Source organism: Sarcophilus harrisii, chromosome 5, assembly GCF_902635505.1.
Source record: "Sarcophilus harrisii chromosome 5, mSarHar1.11, whole genome shotgun sequence".
Lineage (NCBI taxonomy): Eukaryota > Metazoa > Chordata > Mammalia > Dasyuromorphia > Dasyuridae > Sarcophilus > Sarcophilus harrisii.
In genome coordinates, this window is record NC_045430.1 from 102,065,092 (window position 1) to 102,091,706 (window position 26,615).

Genomic DNA, 26,615 nt, shown 5'->3' on the forward strand with positions numbered 1-26,615 from the left:
GGCCTACCATTGGAAGGATTGGTAGACACTGGTGCAGATTGTACAGTCATTAGAGGTGCCAATTGGCCCAGTCACTGGCCAAAGATTAAAGCAGACACCTACATGTCTGGCACAGGAGGATCAATAGCAGCTGAAGTTAGTGCTAGCCCTTTGAGATGGACTTTTGAAGGTAAAACAGGAGTTTTTACTCCTTTTATAGTTGAAAAAATCCCCATCAATCTGTGAGGAAGAGACGTTTTACAGCAATTAGGGTTAAAAATGAGTACTTTGGTTTTTTAGGCAGGGCTGCTGTTGAAGGCCTGCCAACACTTTCCCTTGTTCCTATCAAATGGAAAACTGATACACCAGTGTGGATAGAACAGTGGCCCTTAGATAGCCATAAAATTCATGCCTTATTAGATATAGTACAGGAACAACTTGACCAAGGACACTTACAACCTTCTCTAAGTCCTTGGAATTCCCCAGTGTTTGTTGTAAGAAAGAAATCTGGAAAATGGAGGGTGTTGACTGATTTAAGAAAGGTAAGATGGAAACTATGGGAACTCTTCAGCCTGGACTTCCATCTCCTACTCAATTGCCTAGAGAATGGCCTCTTTGGGTTAGAGACATTAAGGATTGTTTCTATTCTATCCCTCTAGATAAGGAGGATATGAAAAGATTTGCCTTTTCAGTGCCCAGCATTAATTTAGCTGAGCCTTATAAAAGATATGAATGGACAGTTTTGCCACAGGGAATGAAAAACAGCCCTACTATGTGTCAAATGTATGTTGCTGCTGCTTTTACTCCAGTAAGAAAAGCATTTCCAAAAGTAATGTTATTACATTACATGGATGATATATTGGGATGTGCACCTGAGGAACAAATGTTAGAACCATGTCTACAAAAGACCATAGAAACACTAAGGAACTACAAATTGCACATAGCTCCAGAAAAAATTCAAAGACATGCTCCTTTTCAATATTTAGAATATGAAGTATACCCTAAGGTGCTTAGAGTACAAAAACTTTCCTTAAGAACAGAGAAGCTAAATACCTTAAATGACTTTCAGAAATTGATAGGAGATATCCAATGGATGCATCCAATGTTAGGCTTGACTACCTATCAATTGCAAACATTATATGACATTTTAAGGGGAGACAGTGCTTTAAACTCACATCAGCTTACAAAAGAAGCTCAAGAGGCTTTGAGAGAAGTTGAACTGGCTTTATCCAATGTGGTTGAAAGAGTCACTCAAAAACCCTTGGAAATGTCAGTTTTTGCTACACAAGAGGCACCCATAGCAGTCCTTCATCAAGGAGACAATGTGATAGAGTGGGTGAACCTCCCGGCACAAGCAGAACAAAGCTTTACTCCTTACTCAGTGCTTGTGGCTAGAATTTTACTAAAGGCCATTAAGCGAGCAGTATAATTATCTGGGATAAGACCTGACAATATATACACCTTTTATACTAATGCACAAATTAATGTATGCTGTGAAACCATCCCAGAGTGGCAAATTTTATTAGCCATGGCTCCAAATTTTACACATGGGTCATGCCTCCGGGGAAGAACCCTCATGATTTGAGACACAATGAAATTTAACAAATGGATGTGATCCATTATAAATCTTTTGGTCGCCTGTCCATGTTGTGTTAGACACCTTTTCAGGATTCACTTTTGCAATACCAGCAGCAAAAGAGACAGCCCGAGTAGTCACTGAATTCCTTATCCAAGCATTTGCAATTATGGGTGTGCCACAAGCAATAAAAACAGACAATGGACCTGCATATACTTCTAAACATTTTGCACACTTTTGTGCACAGTATAAGATTTTACACACCACTGGCATACCCTTTAATCCTTAAGGACGGCAATAGTAGAGAGAAAAAACAGAGACATTTAAGAAGCTCCTCCAAAAACAAAAGAAAGGGGGAGCCACAGATAACCCTAGAGAACTTCTAAATGTAGCCCTTTATACTATTAACTTCTTGATTTTTGACAAAGATGCACTGGCTCTGGCAGACAGGTTTTATAACCCACTGGAAGGACAATGTCCAGTGCAAGCAGCTCCACTATCTTTAGATAATCACCAAGTGATGTGGAGAGACCCAGAAAGTGGTGAATGGAAGGGACCAGATAGGTTAACTGCTTGGGGGAGACGGTTTATTTGTATCTCTACGAATGGAGAAGGAATCAGATGGGTGCCAATGACCCTTATTTGCCTTGTCCATTGGAGAGAGATGGAGCAGACCCTTGAAACGAAGGAGAAGACCCAAGAAACATCAGGTGGTTCCTTGATGTCATGGAAGTTTTGGTGTTTGACTCATGGACATCAAAAATTGTTGGACTTCAAAACCCTCAGGAATCATTGGATTCTCTGAAACATAATAAGATTGTTGTAGGGCTTCAAACCCCTCAGGAATCATTGGATTCTCTGAGACATAATAAGACTGCTGTAGGGCTTAAAAGCCCTCAGGAATCATTGGATTTTCTGAGAAATGATAAGACTGTTTCAGGACTTCAAAATCTGCAGGAATCATTGGATTCCCTAACATATAAAAAGACTGTTGTAGGACTTCAAAAACTTGCGGGGATCATTGGATTCCCTGACACATGAAGCAATGGACAATAGATTGGTTTGGGACTATCTCTTGGCTGCTAAAGAAGGCATATGTGTGACTATTGTTTGCATACCCTCCTTCTAAGACTTCTGGAAATCTTTTACAACACCATGTTGATTCATATTGTTTGTTATATCACTACTTGCATGTACAATTCATGTCTGTTACATCACATTGAGCCTGCACTGACTGTGGGGAGAGTCATCGCTAATAGCCTGTGTGTTATTGCTATGTGCTTGTGTAATACCACCCATGCTGATGGGTTTGTGCATACTTGTTTCTAATAAGTCCCTTCAGCCCAGAAATCTGCTAGCAATCCCCACTTCCCTTTGGTGCTTTTCATCTCCCTTTCTGAGAAGTCAGGGAGGGTGTGATCATCTACTTTTTAGTGCTTTCACCTCCTTTCCTGAGAAGTTAGGGATGGTGTGACCAGCTGTGTTCTAAAACAAAAGAAAGCAGGAGATGTAATGGACTGAAACTGAGTTGATACCCTGAGGTCCGAGCACTTAAGGCTAATTACCAATTGGACAATACTATATTAGCAATCTGGAATTATGGTCAAAGAATTATTAAACGACCTATATCCTTTGATCGAGCAATACCACCACTTGGACTATTGCCAAAGATGATTAGAGGAAAAAGAAAAGAACCTATATGCTCTAAAATATTTATAGCAATTCTTTTTGTGGTGACAAAAAAACTAGAAATTACAGGGATGTCCATCATTTGGAAAATGGCTGAACAAGTTGTGGTATATAATTATGATGGAATACTATTGAGCTACAAAAAATGATTATCTCAATGACTTTAGGAAAACATGGAAAGACTTACATGAAATAATGAAGAGCAAAATGAGAAGAACCAGGAGAACATCATATATAATAATAGAAATATTATTTTAAGAATGACTTTAAGTGTCTAAATCATTTTGTCTATTATAAATGCCCAAATTAAGTATAAAATACACATAAAAAAGACACTATCTGTATCCAGAGAAAGAATTGATAAATAGAAGTATGTATAGAATAATTCTACATATATGTCTATTTGTGGTTAATAGTAGCCATTTCTAGAGCACGGAGTCAAGGAGGAGAAAACAAAAAAAATTTACATGATAATTTTGTTGTATGTTTGAAAGGAATAGCAAGTCATACATAGTAAATTTATAGTTTCTTGAACAATCATCTTTTTATTGCAGTGTGTTATAGAAATGCTTTTTTATTCTATAAATTAAAATATGTATGTATGTATATGTCTCTGTATATATATATATGTGTATATATATATATATATATCTTTCCCAGCATTATCAGAAAATGTGGGCTAATCTCATGTCCTTTTCTGACAGAATAATTAGAATGATAAATCAGGAAAATATTATAGCAATAATTTACCTAGATTTTACAAAGCTTTTGGTAAAGTCTCTTATGCCAGAGTAGATTCAGTTAGATTTGGAACTAGATGCCTAACTGGCTAGGAAAATTACTCATCTGTAGTTCAATTTGAATTTGGAATATGGTCTCCAGTAAAGTGCCTCTAAATTTCTTTTTGATTCTGTCCCATTTAGATTTGTTTCTTTTTAAAAATAAGGATAAAAGTATAATTGAAATTACTATTTAATTTGATGATACAAGGGAAAAGATGCTACCAAGCAAAGAAAACTAATTAAAACATTGTGTAGCAGAGTCAGTGTTTAAATATATCTTGACAAGCTAGAACTTGGTGATTAAATTTGAAATTAAATTTAAATCAGCAATTTATAGATTAGCCATCAAGCTAGGTCTTTGGGATAAAAAGACATAAAAAAGAGCACAATTATCTATGTGGAAAAAAGAGAAAAAAGTTTAAAACAATGAATGAATAATTTGATAAGAAACAAATAAGAATAGTATCTACATTATATAGGACCCCAAGTTAACCCTTAAGTGTCTTAAGATACTTACATGACAGTATGAAACAATCCATTAAAGGGCAGATTGTGTTCACAAAAATCTAATAAAATACTAACCATAATGTGAAAATGCTACAAGTGATATGAAATACTCCATTAGTTCATAGAAGGGATACATCATTTCTTATTGGAAGTGTCAGGGAAAGCTTCATGTAGGAAACATCTTTTGGGTTGGGTCCTGAATGTTCAGTAGGAATTTTTTGGCAAGAGCATTCTAGAAGATAGGAATTAAGGCATGAGTAAAAATTCCTTGGAATCAAATGTTGTCTTCTCTAGGAGATCCTCTTTTAAAATACACATTTCAATTTGATGACTCAAAAACACATTTAGTGTGATTCATTTGAAAGCTTGATCTTCCACATTTTGAAGGTATTTGGTGCTGTATGGAATTAGGAAATGATGATATAGTTCAGTTCAACAAGGCACTAGTTCAACAACAAGAGATAGAGTATGTACACAATAAGAGATAAAAAGTAGGGTTTTGTTTTGTTGTTGTTGTTGTTGTTTTGAAGTAATTTCAAGAGAAAGAGAATGCAACAACTAGGTTAATCAGCAAAGACTTGTGCTTCAAATGAAGCTAGGAATTCCATGAGGAAAATTCAATTGAGATAGATGGTGAGGAGGCAGACTTTGAAACATAAGGTCCTGAAATGCTATTCCCTGGTGGATCTCCTGATTGGAAATCTTAGAATTTCTTTCTGTGAGTAGGAAAAATTTTATTTCACATTATACCAAAAGGAAGTTTTATCTGTCTTTTGAAAGTTGTCCCATTCCTATCCCCACATCATGGTTGACATTCAACCCTTAACTTACTCACAAGCCCTGAGAAAATGTGAGGAGTCCAGTGGAGATATTCAGAAAGACATATCCAGGGAAGGGGAACCAGGACAATTATATGTGAGGATACAAGTCCAGAGCTAATTGACAGAGTAAGAGTGGTTGTAGAAATAATGAAGGATCACAAAGTACCAGGACAAGAGGCGCATGTATTCAACTAGTTACTAACTCTATCCACAATCCACACTGAAAAGTTATCTTTCATATTTATGGGATTGATTTTGGGGAAAATACATGTTTGTGGAGAAATTTGCATAATCTGACTATCCCTTGAGGGGCCCTAGACTGTAGAAAAGTCCAATCTCATTATGGTAAATATTCTCTCATCCTAGAGGTCAATTTGGATGTCCCACTGAGAGGAAAGTATAGTGGGGGCAATGCTCTGAAGGATTCAGTTTCACTCTAACAAAGATTATTTGGATACTTTTTAAATGACAGACTTTTAGAGATCTTAACAGGAGAAGATGGGATGTATAGATGATCTGTAATCTAGCCACTGGTTATTTCCAGATCTACAAAACTCCGGAAAGTTAGTTTGAGATTAAAAATGATATGGGATTTCAACTTTAACTTAAGCCAAGAATTCTCAACTTCGGGGAGGGCAATGGAGTTATTTCAAGGGGTCCACCTTATTAAATGACTCAATAATATAAACAAGCAAATAGACCTTTTATAAACAGAATAAATATTATCTTCAAATATATATATTTATTTATAATAAATTACAATTAAAATAAATATATATTTATTACTATTTCTAAATACAGGTTGTGATTAATAAATTCAAAACTCATTTTAAAGTGTTCATCCTAGTTTTTTGCCATGTGTTTTCTCAATCAATGGAACATAGGGATTTGTGAAATACCTGGACATTAAAAAGCCATAATATACTTCTAGTAGTGGCTCCAACCCTCCACATCAGGTTATGAAATATTTAACTTTTCCAGATTTGAAGTTGGATCATATTATACCTCTCCCCAACCTTTCCGACTCCAAGATCAATAGTCCTATTCTAAACTCAAATTGTGAAGAAATTCATGGATCATTCTTTTTGTTCAAAAGGAAAGAAAGAAAGAAAGAAAAAGGAGGGAGAAAGAAAAAGAAAGAAAGGATGGAACAAAAAAAAGTTGGAATGAAAGAAAGAAAGAAGAGTGAAAGGAGACAAACATATGACAGCGAGAAAAAGAAAAAGAAAGAGAATTGGTTATTTGGAAGGATACATGTGATGAAATGCCTCTGTCACTCACTAGAGATAAGAAAAAAAGAAGAATTCATTCCATCTGTTTCCGCACCAAAAGTTCCTTTTCCTCCGTGTCCAAGGCCAGTATATCTCTGAGTATTCATGGGAAGACTTCCTGAAAAAGGCATAATATAGCCAGTCTTTAGGTGACTCCTCCATACTGAGGAGCAAAAGTAAGAAAAAATAAGAGTAAAGAAACATTGCTCTTGGAACTGCAAAAGTGGTTTGTGCTCTCTGGAGTGGCAATCTATGCTAAACACTATAATCTAGCAAAGGAAAAGACATGCAGGATGAAGATGGATATATCACATTAAATTTTAAATCAAGAACAACAGCTGTGACTTCAGAACATGAAGGTAGGAATTCATATACCCTTGGTTGTTCTAAGAGCCAACAGGTTAAAATTATTTTAATTTGAGAAGTTATTAAGGAAAGCACCACTCCCTTTTTTAAAAAAAGTGTCATCCATATACTTTTATGAATATGCCTGTATTTTTATATGCTTATATTATCCATATAGGCAGTATGATGTAATAAATAGAGAGCTGGACTCTAAGCCAAGAAGAACTGAGCTAAATCTCACTTCTTACCTATACAGGTTGTATAAAAATAAGTCAACCTCTTTGTATTCTAAACAACTCTCATAAGTTGTAGAAAAAGTGCCCACTAGCTTTGATAGGAGTTTTCTCATCTGAGAGTTTCCTTTACTAATGAAATAACAAGTTCCATCCTTAGATTTACAATAAGGTGTGTCTGTTTAGTAGAAATAATATAATATCACGGATAAAAGGCTAACCTTGGAATAGGGAACACCTAAAATCCTGTCTCAGACATTGGACTAGTTGTGTGATGTTGTACAAATCACTTAACTTTTCTAAACTTTAATTTCCTCATCTGTGAAATGAAGGAAACAAATGAACTAATTTACAGGATATTGTGAGAATCAAATCAGATTATATAAATAAATGTGTGCGTGCACACACATACACATACAATATACATATATGTGCATGCATATATACACATAATATACATTGTGTACATATATACACACACACACATACATAAAGTGCTTTGTGAAATTTAAGGCATTGTATAATTGTGAGCTATTTTACCCTTAGTCAAATAATGTGCCAGAGTTCAGAAGTTCTATAGTGCTCAAACACTTATTTGGAAGAAAGATAGTTGAAAATATAAGGAAAGACAATGAGATCCATTGAAAGAGATGATAATAAGATCATAGCATTAGAACTGGAAGATATCTTTGAGATCATATGATCATACGTATATTATTTTATTGAGAACCATATTATTTAGTTAAGAAAAAAGTGGTAACTCCTATAAGAATGCAAAATACTTAAGGATATTTTACAGATGAAATTTAAATGCAGAGGTCACAATGGTAGTAAACTACAGAGCCAAAATCTGAACCCATGTTTGATTCTAAAATCAATTCATGTTTCACTATACGACACTGGTGGCTGTCATCTCTATTTATGCATCCAAAAAATATCTATGATTCCTTTGTGATTGCCTAATCACTCTACCCAACCTAAAATGGACTTTGAAGATATCTTATTATTAAGGGGAAATGAAGCTACTTACCAATGAGAGAAATATTGGGAATCATCAGAGATTCATACTAGGGAGCAACTCACTTCACATTCAGCTTGGCTTTAGTGGTATCCCTATTGATGAGACCCAGAATAGATGAAAATGGAAGAAATCACTAGGTAACTAAAGATGTAAAAAATAGCTCTTCCTTTCTTCTGTTAATCCAGTTTCAGCTCATGTCATAGATGCAAGGTTAAGAGGAAAGGTAGAAAGGTATACACTACAAGGACATTCTCAAGGTCTCTCTTAAGAACTTTAGAAAAGGGGTAGCTAGGTAGTGCAGTGGATAGAGCACCAGCTCTGAAGTCAGGAGGACCTGAGTTCAAATCTGAACTCAGACACTTAATACTTCCTAGCTTTGTGACCCTGGGCAAGTTACTTAACCCCAATTGCCTCAGCTAAAAAAAAAGAAAAGAAAAGAAAAAAAGAAAAGAAAAATTTAGAATTGATTGTATGACATGGGAGACACTGGCATAGGACAACCCAGCATGGTGTGCCCTCATCAGAGAATTTGCTGTGCTCTATGAGCAAACCAAAATTGAATTAGCCCAGAGAAAAAATGCAAAATGCATAAAATTAGAGAAACTGCCCCAAATATTCATAGGGACTATTTGTGTCCAACTCTATATTAGTCTGATCAGCCACAGTCAGACATCCTGTAACTTGACTCTAACCATAGTACTGTCATCTTGGTCCTTTTTGAAAACAAAGGACAACAACCAATCAATACACAAACACACAGACTCACCCACCACATACATACCTTATTGTAACTCTAGAGATGGAACCTGTTATTTCATTAGTGAAGGAAACTCCCAGGTGAGAAAACTCTTATCAAAGTAAGTGGGCACTTTCTCCACAATTTATGAAAGTTTCTGGAATACAAAGAGCTTAACTCTCTGATTCTCATACCACTTATATATGTAAGAAGTGAGATTTAGCTCAGTTCTTCCTGGCTTGGAGGCTATATATCCATTCACTACACTATGCTGCCTATATGGATAAATAAGCATATAAAGATATAGGAATAGCCATAAAAGATAGATGTAGACTAGCTCTTCCTTCCTTCTGTTAATCTAGTAATCAGCAGTTTCAGTCCACATCATAGATGCAAGATTAAGAGGAAAGGTATAGGCAGACAACAGGGAAGCAGTCTATCCTGGAGATGGGTGTGGAAATGCTGAGATACAAGAGGCAAAAGACAAGTTTGGTTTCTGGAGCTGCATTCACTTCTGGTCAGCTCTTGGGAAGGTGAGGAAGAGCCCCTAGCCTGGGTCTGCAGGAGATGAATGCTGTTCTCTGACTCTGCTCTCCTGCTGGTTGCCCACAGTTGAATCTGCTGCTTCTCCTGTGTGGCGTCCAATGGCTTTAACACTGCTGTTCGTGTGCCTAGGGATGGCAGCTGGTCTGGTGACACTAGGAATAATGTGTAAGTGTCAATTGGCCCCCATGATTGGGATGGAAAAAAAAGCCCCAACTTATATCCTGTCCTAGGGACCTTAACCTCTACAGAACGTCTCACCATACTTAAGCTCTTTTAGGGAAGCAAGATCTCAAATACCAAAAAAGTGAAAATGTAAGGTTTTTCAGCCCTAATTTACATGTAATAGTGATTTCAGAGATTTTGTGGGGAAAATGCCATTCTTTCTTACTCCCATTTAGCAATTTGTTATTGTTGTTCAGTCATGTCCAACTTTCTATAACCTCATTTTAGGGTTTTGTTAGGGAAAAATATTGAAGTGTTTTTTCCAATTCATTTTACAAATGAAAAACTGTGGCAAACAGGGTTAGATGACTTATCAGAGCTTACACAGCAAATTAAGTATCTGAGCCCAGATTTGAACTTATGAAGATGAAACTCCCTGATTCCAAGCTCAGTACTCTATTGACTACACCATCTAGCTGCCCTTTTTGTTTGTTTCTTTTAGGCTTTTCTTTATATATTCAATTTTATTTTTATCAAATTTATTTATTTTATTAAATTATTAAATTTATTCAATTTTTTAGTATTAAAATGAATTAAATAGCTAGTGAATTACCTATCACTGGAGGCCTTAAAGTGGAAGCTAGATGACTATTAACTAATAGATTTAGATAGAGAAGATTTCTGGAAAAATGAATTGGACTGGATAACCAACCTTTAAGTTGCTTTTTAATTCTGAAATTTCATTGTTTTACTTCCATAAGTCATTTTGCCAAATTTCTTGCCTATTGAGTATACACTCATGAGATAGTTGATTGATTTTCTGGAATTGTACATGGCATAGAGAAACAACATTAAGCACCCACTTACGCTGCCTAGTTATTTCATGGAAATAAAATAGCATTTCCTTTAATATGCCATAAACTCTTCTTTGACAGCAACCACAGTTTTACTTTTGAATTTATCCTAGGCATCTAACACAGTGCTTGACACATGCTAGATAGCATATAAATGTTTGTTGATTGATTTTGTAGAGGTCTTTTGATTCTTCATCTTTTATTTTGGGTCTCTTTCATAGAATATTACAAGTGGAAAGAACCTCAAGTCTAACTAATAAGAGGTGTATCTGGGTAGTGCAATAGATAGAACAATGAATCTAGAGTTAGAAAGACCAATCTTCCTGGTTTCAAATGTGGCCTCAGACACTAACTGTGTTGACCTGGGAAAATCACTTAGCCCTCTTAGCTTCAGTTCCCTTACCTATAAAATGAGCTGGAGAAGGGAAGGTCAAACTAACCCCCAAATGGCATCATAAAGAGATGGACCTGATTAAAATGACTGAACAACAATTAACAAGAAATTTTTCCTTATATTGTGACTAAATTTTCTTCCTTGCAATTTTTATTCATTGTTCTTAGCTGGAGTAGGCACAGCAAGCTAACCCCTTTCACTTACTTGAAAGGCAGTATCACAATTTTAAGCCCCTTCTTCATCATGACCTCAATTGGACATCTAAAACTTACCAAGGTTCTTTTTAATATGTGGTACCCATAACTGAACAAAATATTCCAATATGTGTTCTGATCAGGGCAGGGAAAAGTGGAATTATCAGATATTATGTTATTACTTGTTAACTTGATTATCTGATCATTTAGATTTACTCTATCCCTTTATTCCCCTACAGAACTTCCTATCCTATATGTCATAAATTATTTGAGAGATCAACAACTATTGAATTCATAGAAAGTCCTTAGGGTACCTGGTATCACTCATTATAAACTAACATTATTGAATTTCTTCCACACACACCCTTCAGCTCCTGGAATCTGCATACAACAAGATTACTTTCACATGAAAATTGAAAACCTCTCAGAGATTCTCCAGAAAGTAGCAAAAAACTTCTGTCAAGAGTTGATTCAAAAGTCTGTGGGTAAGTGTGTACAGGGACTCATTGCCCTCTCCTTAGTCCATTCCCTCCCTCTCTACCAGGAGTTTTTTGAAGTCTTGAGATCTGAGAGGAGAGACTCCAATAATGAGAGAACTGGAAACCATAGTTGGACTGAATAGGTACCTTTGCTCTGGCTTTTACTATAGGTCACAAATGTAACCCCTGTGACGTCAACTGGAGATATCATGGAGACAAGTGTTATGGTTTCTTCAGGCACAATCTGACATGGACAGAGAGTAAACAATACTGTGCTAAAAGGAATGCCACTCTTCCCAACATACTCAGCAACGATGTTTTGGTAAGGATATTGAGTTCTCATCCCACTTCAGAGAGATATTGAGTACAGAAAGTACATGTGAATCTAACATGCTGATTCCTCTCAATTCCTCAAAATATTATCTGCCTGAAAAGTACAATGATCTTGAAACTGGTAAACAATATCCTCTGACTTTGCCTGGAACTGCTGAAGCCTCTATGGGAAGGTCTTCTTTGTCTTCTAGGACTAGGACTCTTTCCAGTCAGGCAATACAGAAAATGCTTTGAAACTCCCCAGTTTACAGGGAAACAGAGTAGACAGTTATCACCTGTATTTCTATAAACTCTGAGTTTCTTATAAAAACCTTCAAAGCCAAAGTTAGGGGAGAGATACCTACCTGAAAAAAATATATACATATGGATGTTCATATCTGAAGAATAAAGAATTATTCCCAGTGACTGAAAGCTATAGGGAAGAACATTTCAACCAAATATGAGTAGGGAGGATCCTATGACAAAGCAATCTGAAAATGAAATGAGGCCATTTTGGTAAAGAAATCGGTATACAAAGAGAGGGCAAAAAATGAGCACTTAATGCAACTGACTCAGATGGATTTACACTTCAGTTAAGGGTTGGACCCAATAATGAATGTCTGAGGTTTCTTCTACTTCTGGGATGGATTCTATGACAATAAAGACATTAAAAGTAGATTAAGGGAGGGGCAGCTGGGTGATACAGTGGAGAGAGCACCAGCCCTGAAGTCAGGAGGACCTGAGTTCAAATCTGATTTCAGACACTTAACACTTCCTAGCTGTGTGACCTTGGGCAAGTCACTAAACCCCAATTGGCTCAGGAAAAAAAAAAGTAGATTAAGGGAAGCCAGATGGCAAAGTGGATAAAACACTAATCCTGCAGTTAGGAGAACTGGATTTCAAAATTGGACTGAGGTATTTGTGACTCTGGGCAAGTCACTTAAACCTAATTGCCTCCAAAAAAAAAAAGTGGATTAAGTAGTTCTATAATGAATGGTGAGCTAGAGTCATATTTTTTAGTGGGGGGAGGGGGTTGTTTTGTTTTGTTTTGGAAAGAGAAAGACTTTTGTATCAGGAAAAAATGATGCCCAACACATTTGGAAGGCAGCCCACTGTCATTTACATCTTGATTCTAGTAAGTGACTGTGAATGGTAGAATAGTAACCTCAGATATCAGTTACCTGACAAAAAAAACCTGTGTCATATTTCATTACTATGAGATTTTTTTTTTTGCTCTTCTGTCCCTTTCTATCCCCACAGTCACCTCTCTAGTTCAACTGCTCATCACTTCTTGATTGGATTATTGCAATAATCTCCCTAATTCAAGTATCTCTCCATTCCAATCCATTCTGTACTTAATGGACAAAGTAATTTTCCTAAAGTCAGGGAAAACTATTGTATCTTACCACCTAATTCAAAAAGTATTCAAGTCTCAATCATAAATCATGCCTTTACTTTCACCCTATGTTGCATCTATTTTACTAATTTAATTTCATTCTATGCTTGCACTTTATTTTTGGTTCATAAATTGTGAGAGATTTTCTTACCAGCAGACTCTGAAATATATAATATGAAATATATAATATAAGCATTTTTGGGGGATGACTCAGATGCAATTTATACTTCAGTTTAGTGTTGAACCCAAAGTTATAATAATAAAACTGTTATCGGGAGTTCTCAGATCATGGAATCTTTCTCATTCTAAAACCACAAATGTTGGAGTCCTTATAGCTTTTTGTAGACAATCAATTCACCAGCTTATTTTCTTATCTTTGATATAACGGAATCTTGTCTAATTGTCACCACCATGAGTAACTCTGACAAGTAGGGCTCCATTTGTTCCCTTCAGGATTTCATCAAAGGAAGAATTTCTTCTACTCGATGGATTGGACTGTCCCGAAACTCTGATGGGAACTGGGTTTGGGAAGATGGTTCACCTCTCTCTAAAGATCTGTAAGTCACTAGACACCTATAATTAAGATACAACTAGGATGTTTTACTCCTTTGGCATTCTTCAAGAATTACACTCCTATTCTCTCACTTTTTTGCTGTTTTTCCTCTGCTGCCAGTTACTTTATTCCATCTCTGAAGTAGATAAAACTGGCAATGGAGTGCAGTTACAGCACCAGAAAACTATTTCTGGTAGAAATAGCTCATAATTATATCTTGTGATCTAAAAGATTGATTAATATTAAAGATCCTTAACAAGCTAGCCTCAATCTATGTTATATTCCCTTGCTCCCCAACATAAACTTTTTGTTTTGACTTGTCAGACCATTCTTTCTCATTTTCTTTTAGTAGATATCATCTATACCAAGAAATCAGTCAATAAGCCTAATTTAATGCTTACTATGTGCCAGACATTGTACACATTGTACACATAAGACAATGCTTACATTGGGGATACAAAAAGAGGCAAAATATAGCCCCTGTTCTCAAAGAGCTCATAATCTAAAGGGAGACACAACAAGCACATATATACAAACTATATACAGAATAAATAGGAAACAATTGAGAGAGAAGGCACTAGAATTAAGAAGGATTGAGAAAGGCTTCCTTGTATAACAACATGGGATTTTTGTTGAGACTTAAAGACAATCAGGGAAAGCAGTATGTGGAGTTGAGGAGAGAGAGTATTCCAAGCATGGGGGACAGTCAGAGAAAATGCCTGGAGATGAGAGAAGGAATGAATGATTCATGAAATAACAAGGAGGGCAGTGTTATTTGATCAAGAGTATGTATGGGGAGTAAAGTGTAAGAAGACTGGAAAGATAGAGAATTTGAATGCTAAATAGAAGATTTTATATTTGATCCTGGAGACAACAGGGAGCCACAGGAATTTATTGGATAGGAGCCATGTAACCATGTCTGACAACATGCATTTTGAGAAAATCATTTAAGTGTTTGATTGAAGAATGGATTGGAATGAAAGAAACTTGAAGCACACAGATCCATTAGAAGGTTATTTTGATAGTCCAAATATAAGATAATAAGGATCTATACTAGAGTAATGGCAATGACAGAAAAGATAAAGGAGTATTTGCTTCAAAGGTGAAATAGACAAACTGCAACCATTCCCAATAAAATCAGGAGTGAAACAAGGTTGCCCACTATCACCTATTACTATTTATTATTGTATTAGAAATGCTAGCTTTGGCAATAAGAGTTGAGAAAGAGATTAAAGGAATAAGAATAGGCAATGAGGAAACCAAATAATCAAAGGTGAAATAGCCATACCTTGACAATAGATTGGATTTAGAGAGCAAGAGATATAGTCCAGAATGACTGTTAGGTTGTAAGCCTTATGGATTGGAAGGATGGTATTGCCATCTAGGTGATAAGGAAAATAAGAGGGAGGGAGAGGTTGGGGAAAATATGATGAGCTTTATTTTGGATGTTAAATTTAAAATGTCTACTGGATATCTAATTTGAGATGTCTAATAGGCAGTTGGCCCTATGAGACAGGAAATCAGCAGAGAGTTTGGATAGGAAAGGTAGATTTGAAAATCATCCACATAGGGATGATCATTGAATTCATGGGAGTTGATGTAGAAGAAACAGTGTTGATGGAGAAAAGAAGTGGACCTAGGCCAGAACATATGATATCCTAAGGATCCCTCGTCAGCCCTCTTTTTTCCCCTCTCAATATTTACTATCTTAGTGATTTCATCAGCTACGATGGGTTAAATTATCATCTTTATTCAGATGATTCCTCATCTCCCTTGAGTTTTAGCCCTCTGTCACCAATTTTGGACAACTGAACTGGATTTCTTGTAGGCATCTCAATTCAATGTGTTTCAAAGAGAATTCATTATCTTTTTTCCCAAGCCTACTCTTTTATCAAACTTCACTATTATTATCAAGGACAACACTATTCTTTTAGTGCCTCAGACTTGCAACTTTCTTGTTATCCTTGGCTTCTCATTCTCACATCCCCCATATAACCAATTGTTTACAATTCTGTCATTTCTGTTTCTACATCATCCCTCACATCTATCTCCTCCTCTCTACTCACAGAATAATTTAGGATCTCTTTACTTCTCAATAGGCTTACTAAAATACTCTGTTAATGTCTCCCTGTCTATAATCTTATCTGCCAAAGTGGTTTTCCTAAAGTATAAATTTGACTGTGTCATGCTCTAAATGTACACACACATACACACACACACAAAAAAATACACACTTACTTTATAGAATCTTCCTTAATTACCCAATTCAGTCCACAGTGATTGCTCTTTTCCTTGAACTCATAACTTATTCGACATTTCCTGATATAGTGCCTTGTATTATTCCTTAAATTTTCACGTCAACTTTTTCCTAAATGAGACTAAGCTCTTTGAGAGAAAGGTCTGTTTTAAATCTAATACATGGTTGATTATTCAGATAATTGGTGATCAATAAATATTTACTCTGCTTTTTAATTAAGTTACAGTTTTTATTAACTTTTACCTACTTTCCTTCCACAGGTTTGAACTTTTGGGAAATGGAGAAAATCAGAATTGTGCCTATTTTCAAAGGGGAAAAATTTATACTTCAGTTTGTGAAAACATACACTATTTAATGTGTGAGCAGTCCAAGCCAGTGAGAATAGACCAACTGATTTAAAATACTGGAAAGACAGAAGATGAATGATTTGTCAAGGAGAAGTAGTTTATAGATGTGGCAAGTAAGAAAATGAAAAAGAAAAGACTTTACTCTCTTGCTTTAGCACACACACACACAAACACACACACACGCACACACACACACACACGCTCTTTTTTATCATCTTCCTGCACCCATACATACCCTAACTTCAGCCTTCTTTCCCAAATTGTTGGGTTTTGTTTTGGTTTTGCACATAAGCCCTTTTTTTACTTGTTAACTTTTGTTGTGTCAAAATTGAATGTTCCTCATTACTTTCTCAGCCATAATCATATGTAAATAAGTCAGAGCAGGAATAGCTGGGGTCCTGTGGATTAAGCACTTGACCAGATTCAGAACACCTCCAGGAGAATACCAAAATTATTCCTACAAAGTCTCCTAAGGAAAACAACTTTGGAATACAACAGAATACTGATCAACTTCAGTTGGAACTTCAGAAGAAATCTAATGATGAAGCAGCATGCTGTCTATTGACAGAAAGGGGATAGACTGAAAATAAAGAATGAGATACATATTTTCCCATGTGCCCAATGTGGTGATAGATTTTGCTTCACTGAATTTATTTACTTCAAGGGAGGGTGTCAGAGTGGAAAGGAAACAGTGGGACATAACAGATATTCAAAAAATAATATTAGCCTGTGATGACCATGTTAGCACCCTGGATACTTTGGAATCAGCTGGAGTCAGGATAAGCAAAAGTCCTTGATCTTTATTCTTTTTGGACGTGAACAGAATGGCAATAAGAAGTGAGAGGAATCATGACACGAATCTGCCAGGAGTGACTCTGGCTTTCTCACCCCACCCCCTAAATCCTGTCTCAATCTCTCTATACACCAAACAGATCAAACCTGCACAGAGAGTAGGCAGGGCCATTCTTTCTCCAAGCATATGCTAATAGAGTATTGTCCAATTGGTAATTAGCCTTAAGTGCTCGGACCTCAGTGCATCAACTCAGTTTTCAGCCCATTACATCTCCCACTTGTTTTTGTTTTAGAACACAGGTGGTCACACCATCCCTGACCTCTCAGGGAGGTGAAAGCTCCCAAGGGGAGGTGATCACACCCTCTCTGACTTCTGAGGAAAGGAGGTGAAAGCACTAAAAAGGAGATGATCACACCCTCCCTGACATCTCAGGAAGGGAGATGAAAAGCACCAAAGGGAAATGGGGATTGCTAGCGGGTTTCTGGGCTGAAGGATCTTATTAGAAACAGGTATGACAAACCCATCAGCATGGGAGGTATTATAGAAGCACATAGTAATAATGCACAGGTTATTAATGATGACTCTCCCCACAGCCAGTGCAGGCTCAATGTGGTATAACAAACATGAATTGTACATGCAAGTAGTGGTATAACAAACAACATAAATCAACATGGTATTGTAAAAGATTTCCTGAAGTCCTAGAGGGAGAGTATATAAACAACAGTTACACATATGCCTTCTTCAGCAGCCAAGAGATAGTCCAAAACCAATCTATTTATTGTCCAATGCTTCACGCGTCAGGGAATCCAATGATCCCCTCAAGTTTTTGAAGTCCTGCAACAGTCTTATCATTTCTCAGAAAATCCAATGATTCCTGAGGGCTTTCAAGTCCTACAACAATCTTATTATGTGTCAGGGATTCCAATGATTCCTGAGGGTTTTGAAGTCCAACAATTTTTGATGTCCATGATTCAAACGCCATAACTGCCATGCTCTTTCAGTGGTGGGCACAGTCAACAACGGAACCACCCAATGTTTCTTGGGTCTTTTCCTTTGTTTCAAGGGTCTGCTCCCTCTCTCTTTGATGGACAAGGCGAATATGGCTTGTTAGCATCCATCTGATTCCTTCTCCACCTGTAGAGATATAAGCAAACCCTCTCCCCCAAGCAGTTAACCTATCTGGCCCCTTCCATTCACCACTTTCTGGGTCTCTTCACATCACCTGGCGATTATCTAAAGATAATGGAGCTGCTCGCACTGGACACTGACCTTCCGGTGGGTTATAAAACCTGTCTGCCGGAGCCAGTGCATCTTTGTCAAAAATCAAGAAGTTAATAGTATAAAGAGCTAGATTTAGAAGTTCTCTAGGGTAACCTGTGGCTCCCCCTTTCTTTTGTCTTTGGAAGAGCATCTTAATGTCTCTGTTTCTCCTCTCTACTATTGCCTGTCCTTGAGGATTAAAGAGTATGCCAGTGGTGTGTAAAATCTAATACTGTGCACAAAAGTGTGCAAAATGTTTAGAAGTATATGCAGGTTCATTATCTGTTTTTATTGCTTATGACACACCCATAATTGCAAATGCTTGCAGCCCATTACATTAGCCTAACACCCACAATGATTTTATAGGCCTTTTTACTTTTTTGATCTGAAATCTCTGATATGGGACATGGCTATTGGAGAGAAAAAAAATGGGGGGGATTATAATTAATATTATTTCTTAAGTTTGAATACAGGTATGGATGAGGACCAGTAAGTCAGAAAACCTGCCATCCCAGAGAAATGTCACAGGATTTCAGAAGGTGGAAGTTTATTTATCTGGGTAAAAAGGAGTTTGAAGGATGGCCCTTTGAGCTCTATTTGAGATCAGACCCTTCTAACTTGATTTCCCAATCAATGATTCCCATCTATTCCTGAGTCTGGAAAAACAGTGAAATTCATTTGTAGTTTTAATACCTGAAGGCAAATAGCTAAGTATGCTTTGTCCTGCCCCTGATTTTTCTCTCTTACACCAAATTTTTATATTCAGAACAAGTAGTCAGCTTAAAAACCATGAGCAAAAAGTCAATGGGAAATAAAATGTTTGTCCTGTCTGCCCTGTGGATCAAACATTTTTATTATAAAGAACTTATTTAATATGAAAAACTGCTGGCCAATTCATGCTGGCCTCTCTCAGTCTATCCTACAACAGACCATGATAAAGAGGGAATATATTCTTTTCCCTCTCGGTGGTTTTAAACGTTTATCCTCAGGCCAGTTTCTTATCCCTGCCAGTGGAAACTTTTCTTAGGTCTATTCCAGGTTACAAAGAATGTCCTTTAGTTTCTTGTGGACAAGCTAGGAGAAGCTATTAGGCAGGATACTTGTTGCTTGTCTAGAAAAGATTGGCAGAGAGATTTTGCACATATACCTCATAGGGATTTGGGCTTAATATTTCTATCTTAAAAATCCAGCCTTTTAACAGGGGATCATTCTCAGATCCCTGTTAAGGAGAAATTGGATGACTCAATTAGTCTAGTGGGATTTTCTTTTCCAAAAATTGTTTTTTGAAATATAACTTTCAGCTTCCTAGAGCAATCTTCCTTATGAGGATCTTGTCTACAGTCTTTGCTTGGCACCCCACTTCTAATCAATATCCCAGCCTTAAATGGGTCTTTGTTCTTGAGTAGGCTTTTGCTAAAGGGACACTTAATAAAGGTCTCTGGAAATTGAAACCTCCAGAGAAGTCCACCCTCCCCCCCCCGCCCGCTCCTTTTAATTGCTATTTCTAGGTTTTCTTTATCAGCTGATTGCAGATTCTGTTGTCTGTACTAAAAGATATCATGAGCTATCCAACTCCTTATAGAGGGAATAACCTTCACATCACAAATAATCCAAACTGTGGCAAAGGAACTTAAAATGAATTATTATCTCCACTCTGTCAGACATCCTCAGTCTTCAGGAAAGGTAGAGAAAATTGATCATACTTTTTCCAGATGAATCATTTTGCCCATACTTCTTGGTATTTTTTTTTTGCTCCTTTAACTATATAAACATATAGAACAAAGCCTGATTTCAAGCACCATCCATGCCTCTAAAGTATATCCTCTCTAACCAATGCCTAAATACTTTTGAACATTCTGGCACATATAGCTTTGGCTACCCAAGCAATCTCTCTACTGTTTGCAATTATACTGTCCTTAATCTCTGTTTGTTAGATTTTTTTTCTTCTAGGCTTGGTCACCTTCAAATGACTAGCTTTAGACAGCTGTATTGACCATCTTCAAGGATCTGACTCAGAATTTACTAGATAATTCACTTCAATCACTTTCTGGCTCACCCCTCCAAATCTACATCCATTACCATTTCAAAAAATGAAATTAAAGGACTTTGGGCCCCATTTGGTTGGAAAAGAACTGATTATTGGGGTGAATGGATCCCAGCAAAATATTATTCAGTGTTTAATGGGCCCACAGTAAGATGCAAACTGACTTTGTGCCAATTTCTGCTATTGTGCCCTGGTTACCCAACTATATACCCTCGTGATATCATCAAAGTTTGGTTTCAGTTCATCTCTGTATCACTTCAGCCCCACAGACCACAAAATTTTACTCCTAGTTTCTGGACATTACTTAGCAAGTGTCCTAGAATTTAGCCTCTAAAAATTTCCAGCATCAATCTGAAAGACCCCCTTCTGTTTAGAGACCCCCCAACCCATTTTTTAAAAGATTTCTTTGAAAAATTAAAAGAGTGGGAAAAGGATGAGATCCTGAATAGTGGGTGTGTTGGGCAGAGAGAAACTTAAAAACTGATTTCCTGGAGCAGGCAGGAAGAAAGTTCTGATAATTGAGATCAGTTTAGTTCCATAGTACCACCCTCTGGAGGTAATTCAGTAAGTAATCCAAGTTATGTCAAGTCCCTGTGGCTAAGTTTTCTGTATAAAACAACTTATGGCCCACTGCCATGTTCACTACTGCTCTCCTTTGGGTCAATATATCATGGCTTGTGGTATCTTTCCTCCTTACCTACCCTTCCACCATGCCATGTAGTATCTCTTCTAATCCCAATTCTCTTCCTATAGCTCCCTAACTCTTTTGGGATGCTAAGTCCCTTTTAGGATTTAGCCTACCAGCTAAGGGCATTCCCCAACCTCATACTGTGTTTCCTTTCTCCTGGTAAATGGTAAGTTCCACTAGGGAACTTAATCTTTCCATTATTAATAATTCAAACCCCTTTCTATGTTCTCCCAACACTATTTCATATTTACCATTCCTGGTGCCTATTGTATTCCATTATTTTGCCTATAACTGCTTCCACTAAATAAATCATTTTTTCCCCACCAAAACAAACAAGAACAAAAAAACCAAACATCAGCAAAATGAAAAAAATACACAGACAAAATCAAAACAAAAAGTTCAGAAAGGGAAATATGACAATTTTGTAACTACCTGATTAAATATAATATATACATAGCTATGTATCATACATAGCTATATAATGGTAATACACATAGCTGGTGAGATGGCAGCCAAGTGATGCAGTGGACAGTGCAATGGGCCTGAAGTAAAAAAGATTCATTTTTTGTGAGTTCAAATCTGACCTCAGACACTTACTAGCTATGTGACTCTGGGCAAGTCACCTAACACTATTTGCCTCAGTTCCCCATCTATTAAAAAATGAGAAGGGCAAAATCATTTCAGTATCTTTGCCAAGAAAACCCCAAATGTAGTCACAAAGAGTGAGCTATGACTGAACAACACCATTTTTTTTTAAAAGAACAATCTATATGTAATAGAAGTTCATAAGATTCACATACGATCTTCTTTATTGTTCTTCTTGTATAATGGAATATTTCTGTTTATTGTTGATTTTTAAGTGCTTAATAAATAGATGCTGTTTCTGTGAAGTACCACCTTTTCTGGAAAAATTTTTAAAGTCTTTGACAATACCATCTAGCACTTAAATGGTTTTTAAGCCTTTGCTGAAAAACACTATCCCTGAAGATGTGAGAAGTCTGAAAGGATGATGGGAAAAACAAAAATAGAAATAAAAGCATATAGCACCACTCTGAAGGAGTGAAAAAATATGGAAGTGAATAGCTAATAGAAATCCCAGGCTTTGCCTTTTTCCTTTTAAAAAGATCAAGACTCATATCTTAACAATTTGGTCTATAGGAAGATCATGTCAAGTGTTTGTCCTTCATGTTAGCTCTCCCAATGTATAACAGTAAACATGAAAAGAAGGAGCATGAGGAAAAAAAAGTATAACCACCCTGATAATGACATTTCAGACAGAGTTACTGATCCTTACCATAGATCTGACACATAGCAAGGTAGTTGAGAGGTCACTACATTCTTGCATTCACTTTATCTTAGTGCCAAGGTCTATCAATACTGAAACTTTCCCTGTATGATGTTCTCAGTGTTCCTGAGACTGTGAGCCAACATCTTGCTTCCCCATAAGCCCATCAAACTAAATGTCAAATCTTTGCCTCCTTAGAAGCCCCTGCTGAGGAATTATTCCTTTTTTCTGAGGAGGCTAAGCAGAGAGCTTCCTTTCCACCTTTTCATTAGAAAACAGAGCACTGTAATTCAGTGCTTTTAAGCACATCTTAGTCTTTTCAGCCCTTCCTGGGAAGGAATTATCCATTGGCAACTAAGTTCTCTAGCAGTAATTATATAGAAAAGCCTTATCAATTTCAGATTATAATGAGCAAAAGGCAGTGTTGGACTTGCTTGTGTGTGTTCCCATGACAATGCCCCTGTAGACTCCATGTTGCTTCACAGTATTGAAGTTTATGCTTCTGTTCACTTTGCCAGTGACCACAGGTACTTCTTCTCTATATGGGGGTGAACACTGGTCCACTCTTCCAGGGTCTAACAATGACCCTCCTCCAGCTAAAGCCTGAGCACTCATCCTCTGTGCTAGTCCCTGGATGCTGCCAGACAACTTTCCTGCCATGCTGAGGCAAACCACAGGAATGTATGTCAGAATTGTTCTTATTCACTAGGGATCAGAAGATATACAAAACAGACTCATAGCTATCATGTACAAATAGGCACCGGAGTAGCAAAAGATCATCAAGGATCCCTACCAAGACCCATCCTATAGGAATGTCTTCTCTGGTTCTTAAGATGCCATTGAGAAAAAGAATTATTATAGTTCACTGTTCTGGAGAGAAGGTGAAAGCCGTAATTGTCTCTCTTTTCAAAATGTCCTCAGCAAATAAACTGGGAAGGCATTTGGCACATTTATCCAAGTCTTCAATTTTCAAAATATCTTTAGGGTTTGGTGTCTTTTTAAGTGTCTGTCTAGTGTCTGGAGTCAAAGAGCATTCATGATCTCCTAAACACTAAATATAGTGTCCCTAGCAATTCACTTAGACAATTCTTATATTTAAAGTCTATATCCGGACGGCACAGTGGTAGGAGTCAGGAAGATTTGAGTTCAAAATGCTTGCCTCCCATCCCCCCAAAAAAAGTCTTTAGGGAATGTCAGGCCTCCCATAGCTGGTGGGCCTGGAGGTCACTATCCCACAACAAATACAAAAATTTTGAACATTCAAAAACCAAAAGTTTACATGCATCCTTTTAGGCACAGAACTCATTCATATCTGTCTTTAGTTGTTGCGTACATGGTTTACATTTGAATCTCCCCAAATCATTGAAGACTGACTGGTTATATACAATCAAACATTATCAGGACCTTGGTGGTCAAAGGAGGCAAGATTCTCATATTATATCAGCTGATCACTTGGGGCTAGTCTTCTTCTGCATAGTCTTTCCCCTTTAATCATTCTGATCTAATTCTGGTAACTAATTTAAGCTTGTTCTGACTCAATCTACTTTAGTAATTCAGGTTTAGAATTGAAATAAAACAATCATGTCCAAACCATTTATCAGCTTATAAAAAGAGAATTACTAACCATAACATGAAAAGGATCTTCAACAAGAATACAGGTACCAAGGCAGACTTTAGTCCTTGGGGTACCAGGAAAATACATTAGCAGTATAAGCTATCGGTGTTTTTGTCTGAATGGGATAGATTAGTGCTTACAAAACACCAGTGCTTAGCACAGTGTCTGGTACATGGTAAGCAGATAATAAATGTTAGCTGATTGATTGATTTTTTACTGTAATATTTATTAGTACATGTAGTTTATAATTTTGGGGGGAAAGAAGCTAAAGTTATATTGTGAAAGACTTTAAATGATAAGTAGAAGAGATCATATAATTGATCCTAAAGACAATGAGGAAGTTTATTGAGGAGAGAAAGTACATGGTCAAATGTGTGCTTTGAAAAAATTGATAACCATGTGTATATGCAAATAGAAAACCAGAGCTAGCCTTTGACCTCAAGAAACTCAAATTCTAAAGGGCAATAGAGATAAGTTATTTCAGCTATAAATCAGGTGGAAAAATTCCATGATACTTATGAAGAGGTAAAATAGGCACCAAGTAATATAAAATAGATTAAAGAGAATGATAGATTATAAGAGGATATTATATAAAAATAACATAATGGAGACTCAGTTTATAACATAAAGAAATTATGTCATAGGCATCCATCACAAGCTACAAAGTTTTACTATTTATAATGTAAATAGCACACAGGAGTTAGCAAGGAAAGAAGTTTTTTTTTAACAATTAACAAGGAGAAAGACAAGTTCCCTAGTGGAACTCACAATTAACCAGGAGGAAAAAGCCATTTAAAGGGAAGAATACTTCCTAGCTAACTTAGTCCTGAAAAGGAATTAGCAAAGATCTTCATCATGAGCACATCTTTTATAGAAGAAACATAACCTCAAGGGTTTGACATCATAATTTGGAAAGTCTTAGGAAAGAGGAGGAAATAAAAACAGGAACAAGGATGTATATTGAGATGTTGAGGCTGCCTTAGAAAAAATAGTTTTAGGAAACTTTAATCCCCATCATGGTTATTTTAAAGATGCTAATAAGGCAGTCTGGCACATTATGGCTGCCTTAACTATGATAATAAGAGAGTCTGGAAAACTAAATTCCTTTAAGGTTATACTAACTAGACAATCCTTGTGAAACTGACCTAATCAGAGTTGACAAAGGAAAAAGATGAGGTTCACATGATATGTCCACAAAGATATCTCCAGATGATACATTACTACTTGTTTTACTGAGTCACTCAGTTGGATTTAAGACAGGACTGAACTTTGTGCTTCTGTTTCTTTACATTGAAAAAAGGAATGGTCAAAGGGACCAAAGGTGAAAAGAAAAAAGGTTCAGTTTGTTTTGCATGTTTTTACATATTTGAAATAGTTTTGTTTATCTTGCCTTCTCTATGAGTGGAGAGAGGAGAGAAAGAGAATTTAAAACAGAAGACAAGAAAATTTAATTTAGAACAGGAAAGATATGAAAAGAAAAGAAAAGTCAGGTTCCCAATATTCTTGAATATAGTCATTATCATCTTGTACTCATTATACTAGGTGATAAATATCATTAATTTTGTTTACTGTCAGTATTAGAAGTAATCTTCAGTCAGGAAGATTCATCTTTCTGGATTTAAATCCAGCCGCAGACACTTAATAACTGTATGATCCTGGGCAAAGAACTTAGCTCTGTTTGCCACAGTTCCTCTTCTACAAAATGTGCTGATATTTTTGCTAAGAAAATCCCAAATTAGGTCAGAAAAAAATCAGACATGACTGAAATGACTGAATAACAAAAGTAAGACACTCAATATACTTGATGCTGTTCCAAATACTTTATGAAATCTATTGAAGAGATAAAATTCTTATTCTCTAGAAGCTTACAATTTAAAATACACAACACTGAAATGCATCTATGACCTCATCAAACTGTCTGTACCTGTTTATTTATGGACTCTTGTCTAGTTCTTCCCATTACTGAGGATCCACCCATGTTGGAGGTCTTCCTCATTTCCTCACATTACACAAGTACCAGTGGCATAATCTGGAGATCCAACTGTCATTTTTGATTCTTACTACATGATCAACTTTTCTTCATAGCAAAAACATCTTGGTGATGCTAATTGTGGTTGACTCACAAGACTCTATCCTGGACCTTCTTCTCTTCTTCCTCTATTCTATTTCATTGGCAATCTCATCATCTCTGTTGGATTCAATTGTCAGTTCCATACAGATGATTCTCAATTCTGTTTACGTAGAATCTCTTCTCATATATCCAATCGCCTTTTTGACACTTCAAACTAAATGTCCTACAGACATCTTAAACTGCACATCTCCCAAACTGATCTCAATCAACCAACTCAATTACACTCCTTCTAAACTTCCCAATAGTCTAGGTTCCCAATTTAGGTGAAATTCTTGACTCCTTATTCTTTCCCTCTCAGCACCCCATGTCTAATGTTACTAAGTTCCATAAATTCTACTTTAGAAC

General features: G+C 36.5%; 1 protein-coding gene across 1 annotated transcript; it reads left to right on the top strand.

Annotated features, from left to right (window-relative positions):
* Positions 1-6,663: 6,663 nt before the first annotated feature.
* On the top strand, positions 6,664-17,057 carry LOC100931680 (C-type lectin domain family 1 member B). The gene is made up of 6 exons (XM_003771284.4): positions 6,664-6,984; positions 9,573-9,671; positions 11,482-11,595; positions 11,760-11,911; positions 13,751-13,854; positions 16,368-17,057. The coding sequence occupies exons 1-6, from the start codon at positions 6,912-6,914 to the stop codon at positions 16,504-16,506; spliced, it is 681 nt and encodes a 226-aa protein (XP_003771332.1). The 5' UTR covers positions 6,664-6,911; the 3' UTR covers positions 16,507-17,057.
* Positions 17,058-26,615: the final 9,558 nt, after the last annotated feature.